Source organism: Eucalyptus grandis, chromosome 3 (genome assembly GCF_016545825.1).
Source record: "Eucalyptus grandis isolate ANBG69807.140 chromosome 3, ASM1654582v1, whole genome shotgun sequence".
Classification (NCBI taxonomy): Eukaryota; Viridiplantae; Streptophyta; class Magnoliopsida; order Myrtales; family Myrtaceae; genus Eucalyptus; species Eucalyptus grandis.
This window is the reverse complement of record NC_052614.1, coordinates 1,197,504-1,203,843: the sequence shown is the minus strand read 5'-3', so window position 1 is coordinate 1,203,843 and position 6,340 is coordinate 1,197,504. Positions and strand designations below refer to the sequence as shown.

Here is a 6,340-nt window from a genome sequence, read left to right as displayed (position 1 = left end):
GGTGGCAGCTTTTCTTTTTAATTTTTTTTTTTGAATCTTTTTTTAAAGCTAGAAGCATTCAAGGAGATGATGTTCCCAGTTCCCACGCATTATTATTAAAATAAAATAACCACTGCACAGTCAAATGAGAGTCCTAGCCTGTTTATGGTGATGGAAACTGTCTCATGCCTTTTGAAATCTAGCAGGATTCATCAAGAAGCCATCGGGATTTTAAATGTTAAAAAGAAAATTTTACAAAATTCGAAAGTTCAAAAGGAAAATTGATAAAACTCAAAGAGAAGAAGAAAAAAAAAATCAAAGTCTTAAATGCCAATAGGAAATTTGATTAAGTCAAGATTTTAAAAAGAAAAGTTTGTCTGTACCATTGTCAGTGTCTTAATAAAGAAATCTCGCAAAGAGAAAATTTCTAATTATTTATGAATAAAAAATTTAATAAAAAGGATAATATGTGTCACAACGTCATTTAGCATATCAATTCCACATTTTCCGTTAGCTTTGTGATCTTCAATATTTGTCCTCTGCACATAATTCTCTGAGACGTGACTTTGGTACGAGAGGTAGAGGGGCTATTGTATAAATCAATTTTATGATGAGAACATTAATCTCATTCAGAAAAAAAAAAAAGAAGTGAAAACTTGGCCTTGGTGAAGGCTATTGGTGGTCTTGGATCATCACAAAGAGCACCTCAATCCCTTAGAAAGCGTATAAGAACTTACATTTCGAATAATCAATCATGATCCTTAACATTTTAGCAAGCGAAATAATTTTCTATATCGAGAGGAGCAAAATAATATTTTTCATTGGTGGATCTTGGGTCATCATGGGCCAGGCCTGGACAAATTATGCTTTGGGCCAAATGGGCTCTCATTAATCCGATCGATCTTTTCGTGTTCTTCTTTCAATTTTTCCTTTTTTGAGCTTTGCGGTTGTTCTGTCTGTTCTGTTCAATCAAATTTTGTTGACCCATTGCAAGTTTGAGAAGATGAAGAGAATTCCGCGCATCAAATTCCCGCAGAGGCACCCGAAATCCTCCGCTTCAGGTCCCCTTTCCTTCTCTTTCCGCCCGCCTGTTCGATCTTTGGTTTCCGTTTATTGGTGTTCTGTCTCTTTGTTCGGCTTTTCTGATTCGAAAGATTCGATTTTTATCACCTTTGTCGGTTGAAATTTGGCATGTTGATGATTTGCAAGTGATGGTTTGGGAGGATAAGCGTGATGGGTTTTTCTTATTTTGGTGATTAGTGCGTTCTTTTAGCTGGGAAAAGAAGATGGACGTGGATTTCTGTCTAGATGGAAGATATACATATGTGTACCTGATATCTTGAATTTGCAACAGCATTGTGATGATGCTTCCTTGGTTTTGGATTTTGTATATGTAAAAGCACTTAGGATTTGAGTGTTTTTCAGTACCAGATTCTAGGTGAAACTGTCCCCTGTGATTTTGTCGGCGGCACATGATCGGGTGTGGTTGATTATGTCTCGAACGGAGGTTTGAATTGTAACGAGGTCCTCATGTTTTGCTAGAGCTGAAAGTGGCGTAAATGGGAAAATGGAAAGCAGAAGTTGTAACTAATTTTGCTCCATGCTGGCCCTTTTTCTGCGGGCGATAAGTATGCACTTTCATTCAGTTGAATCAGGTGACAAGATTTTGAAGAGCAGGAATGAGGTTCTCTTATCGCTATTTGAGTTCTAACTCGTAATGTTGTGGAAGGTTGACAAACGTGAGCAAGGAATTGTGGACTGTAAAATGCTTTGTGGCTTCAAGCTGAGGAGAGTTAGAAAAGGACAAACTATTGTTTTTCAAAAGTACATATGAATGTTTGCTACATTTGAATTTTATGTCCCTGAAGCTATATAATTGGTCTGTAGTGTATCCACTCACCAAGGATTTCCTCTGTCATAAACATTCTAAATTTCATGTACTTAGCTAGATGAACATTATTTCTGAAGAATGATATGAAGGGCCTTTTTGATTACTCAACTACTTTATTGCATCATAAAGGATCTGCATCCCAGACCCAGGCTGCTCCGAGCACTGAAAATGTTGCAAAAATTTCTGCTTCAAGGTCGGATGTCCCAGCACCTCCAAGCAACATGGCGGTGGGAGGGCAAGCTTCACTCCAGCCAAAACGTACTCCTGTCTCGGATAAGGAAATTGAAGCTATTCTGGTAAGTGAAAATGCACAGGAATCATCTCATTTAAGCCTGAGTGTTCTTATTGTGCTCAGAAAGCTTTGGTACTTCTGTACCTATTACAGTGGGGTTTAATAGCCAACTGAAATTTAACTCTATTGCTTGACAATTTGAGTGAATATGCATTTTGGAATCAATGAGCTTATTTGTTGTCCAACTTGAACCTTTTCTTGTTAAATTCTTCTTCATTGCATCTAAATGGATCTCACTGGGCAAAGGTATCAGTAGCATGCGAGGGTGTAAGGATCCGTATTGGTAATGTAGTCTGATTGTTGCAATACGAGCTATCGATCCATCGCTTTAAAGATTGGAAACATACTACGAGCATGAATCTCTTTCTGATTTGCTTCTTTTTTACCATGTAAAGATACTGTCTTCAGCTCATGCCAGCGCAGATCTGGTTGCAACTTTTCCACTTTATATTGCATTAAGGACTTGTTGTTATGATTCTTGTTCTCTGCAGCTGGGTGGATGCCTCTAATGGTACTCAGAGAAGCTGGGATCAAGGGGGAGAATGAAGTGGTTTTTCCTTCTTGTTCTATGTTTAAATGCCTACTGATACTTTCACCAGATAGGGCAGCTGATTGTAAATTTCCTTTGTATCTATATGCAAATCAACCCAAACTATGTTTTGATGAATCTTTTTTGGTAAATAAAGAGGCTGGATGAATCTTGAAAGAGACAAGATGTCGTAAAGAGCACGCTTTGATTCGCCTTGTTTAAGATTTTTCATCGCATGAGTGGCCTAAGAGGGAGGGAGGGAGGGAGGGAGGGAGAGAGAGACGTTGTGATGGAGTTCAGCCATTTTTTCTTTCTGATTTAACACCATTGTTGTTGGGTCGATCATCTTTCAACTCACTATATGTAGAATAATGAGAATCTATTCAATGTAATTTTTTTGCAGCAGTTTCTGCTGTAAAGAAAAGCGTTGCACTGTTTAAAGTTGTTTGGCAACCATCTCAACGGGCAAGTCATTTAAATTCAAGGATGGAGTAACTACGCGCCCAACTCGTGGTACGGTTCATATGCCTAAATCATCACTTGGTGGTTCAAACTGTTCATGAAAGAACATGGATGGGTCTAATGCAACTGGTAGAATGCCTTTGTTGTAGCAATGGATTAGTAGTGGTATCACATGCGGCGCAATAGCCGAGGAGCAAGAAAAGTTTCATCCCTGAAGTTATTGCACAAATTAGTTGCAGTGAGAGATATTGGTGCATTTTCATCTTAAATATGTTCATTTTCAATCGAGGACAGTTTTGTCACATTACTAGATTAGCCATGGAAGAAAGCTTATAGACTGACCGAGGAATAGCATTGCCCGAAGTATTTGTTGTGTCGATTACGAGACTTTGAACCTACACTTCAGGGTTATGTAAAAACATGTGCACTGAGAATCCCAGCAATGCTATGAAATCCAAGAAGATTTTTTGTTTCATTGAGTAAAGATAGGAATGTTACAAATGTCAAAGAATAAAAGAATATCTATTGCTTCTCGACCCCATAGAGAGAGAGAGAGAGAGATCAACAAATGAATAGAATTGGCTCAAGAAAAGGAAAAAACGAGGAGAATTTTCTACAAAATCAATGTCTTGTGTCGTCTAGGACATGGCGCACTCACGAGGGAGGCCTTGGGGGAATCTTTTGGCGTCCGTGCAGTAGTTGTAGATCATGTAGTTGCTTTGCACCCACTTCAGCCTCTCTTGGCTTGTTGAGTCGAGCTCTTCTGATAGCCATGCATTACCATCCGAAGAAGATGAAGATGAAGTGCAAGAGGATGACCCAGATGACCAAATGCAGGTGTTATCGGCATTGAAGTTCCTGTATGAAGCAGTGAAGGGCGCTTGTGTCCAGTCTGTCTTTACGAGCCCGCCTCTGGTTGCCCAGTCGTCTGCGTTCCAGAGGCTCGAGAATATCCTCATGGGCTGTGCCTTGGGGAAGGGAACGCCAATGGACTCTGCATTCTTGAACTCTCTGATCGGAGTCCCATCTACTGAGAATCTGCAATGGTAGCCACAAAGGTTTTAAGTAAATGCTGCAACTTAAAAGCAAGTAAGGCCGCATTTTGAGCGTTTTAGACTCTTACATGATGCGTTGTGGATTCCAGAGGATGGAGTAAGTGTGGAAATCAGCAGTTGGGTCGAACCAGAGATAGAATTGCTGCTCTCGGTTACCCTTGCCTTGGCTGAACACGTTGGTGTGGAGAATGTATGGATCACCGCTCAAGTTCCCCAAGAACTCGAAGTCTATCTCGTCCCACGTTGACCCGTTTGAAGATAACTGTAGAATAACAACAACAACAACAACATAGCAAAAGTTAAAATCTGGTCGAGAGAAAAAGAAGGAAGCTTAAAGATAAAGGGGCACAAACTGATTAAGAAGGAGACTTACATAGTATGCGGTGACGGTGCCAGCGGAGTTGCCGGGGACGAGCTTTAGCTGCATGTCGATCTTGCCAAATAAGTACTCGTTCTTGGACTGGAAGCCAGAGCCGGAGGCCTTGTCGAGGGAGAGAGTGAGGAGGTCGCCATTGTTGAGGATCTGAGCTCGGCCATCTCCCCAGGTTATGTCGAAGTCTTGATAGAAGTTGCGGGCGGAAGCAGATGTTGCCCAAGAAACGACCACGAGAAGCAGTGTGGTGATGCAAAGTGAGGGAGCAGAAGGGGAGGCCATATTAGGCGTGTTCTGTCTGCTGCTACTGCTGCTGCTGCTGCTGCTGTACTCGCTGAAGAGAAGTAAATCTCAATGGGATAATATGAGAAGTGAGGACTGAAGAGGAGAGAGAGATGTAGGTGTTTCTGTTGGTTGATGAAATGGGAGAGATGTGGAGATGGTATTTATAGCTTCGTGCCGAAGATGGAGGAGGGAGAAAACGTGTGAGAGAGAGGCAAAGAAGGATTGGTGGGAGTGAAACCTCGACACCAATCAGCTGTGGACAGTTGGATTCCGATATGAAAAAAGCTATTAAAAAGAAGAGGACAAACAGTGACATGACCAACCCACATCCACCGTGCAAAGAAATTCTGAGGCGACGCGGTTTGAGCCGACACGAAGCTTCCCTACACACACCCACACCCACCCCGACGCATAGACGAGATGTATCATCTCTTGACCGCCAGCTACGTGCTTTACCATGAGTTCTCGCTGCTTGTCCGGTTTGCATAGTCATGGTTGTAACGGCCTGGTCCGATAATAGCGGAGATCGGAGAGCATTCGTGTGAACCATACAATTCGAATAAAGAGCTAGTCTTGGCAAACTTTTAAGATAACGAATGAGGCATCAATAAATAAAATTTCTAGAGTGCGCTTGGAATACCTTTGTAAATTCTGGAATTAATGTCTTTTGACGCAAAGTTATTGCCATTCCTTGATTCACTCACTCGAGGTATTGTCCTTTTGGCCCATCCAATTCCGAGTCTCAAGGTTTTGTCATTTGCTATACAAGAAGAAACTTTCCCAAAGAGGTCATGCATTTTGGAAGTGTTCTAAATTGAGTAGGTTTTATTTCGGAGTTCCAAAGTAAAACTTATTGTTACGTCAAAAGATGTTTATGTGAGTTAATTTCAGTTTTCACAAATATATCTTGGGTGCACTCTCCTCCTCTTCGCAATTCAATTCGTTCCTACCTCCTTTGTCATCCTAGAAGCTTGTCAAGAGTCGCTTCTTATTCAAGCTTGTTGGCCGAGGCCACCACTTGCCACCCTTATTGGACTAGATCATTACAAGCCTACCAATTATCATGTGGTTTGTCCCCAAACCATACATCTATTAGAGAGGGTCCCATTTTGATATTATATTGTGGCAGCTCTAAATTAATTCACGGAGGCTTTTTTTGACGTAACTGTAATATTTGGAGTTTGAGTCAGTCAAATGTCAAAAAGTAAAAAAGAAAAGTGGTCAAAAAAAGAAGAGGAAAAAGAATGGACTCAGCTGTATGGGGACTGAGAGCTCACGTAGAAAAGGGAAAGAGAGGTAAAGGAAAAAAAAAAGAAAATAAAGAAGGAAGAGAGACGAAACTCACGCATACATGTTGCGGGGATCTCACCAAGTCGGATTTAGTCCAATTTGCAATGCTCGGTAAGTGGTCGTACATTTCATTCGTCTAATTGAAGTAGGTTTTAAAATTAGGGCACAAATTTAAAGTTACGTG

General features: G+C 40.9%; 2 protein-coding genes across 2 annotated transcripts; one reads left to right on the top strand and one right to left on the bottom strand.

Annotated features, from left to right (window-relative positions):
- The first annotated feature begins 898 nt into the window (after positions 1-898).
- On the top strand, positions 899-2,875 carry LOC104435975. The gene is made up of 3 exons (XM_010048699.3): positions 899-1,040; positions 2,000-2,166; positions 2,654-2,875. Exons 1-3 carry the CDS (start codon positions 983-985, stop codon positions 2,669-2,671), a joined length of 243 nt encoding a protein of 80 aa, XP_010047001.1. The 5' UTR covers positions 899-982; the 3' UTR covers positions 2,672-2,875.
- Positions 2,876-3,596: 721 nt separating this feature from the next.
- Positions 3,597-4,992, bottom strand: LOC104435973 (probable xyloglucan endotransglucosylase/hydrolase protein 23). Its single transcript, XM_010048698.3, has 3 exons — positions 4,582-4,992; positions 4,277-4,470; positions 3,597-4,191 (listed from the first exon to the last, which is right to left on the bottom strand). The coding sequence occupies exons 1-3, from the start codon at positions 4,861-4,863 to the stop codon at positions 3,792-3,794; spliced, it is 876 nt and encodes a 291-aa protein (XP_010047000.2). The 5' UTR covers positions 4,864-4,992; the 3' UTR covers positions 3,597-3,791.
- Positions 4,993-6,340: the final 1,348 nt, after the last annotated feature.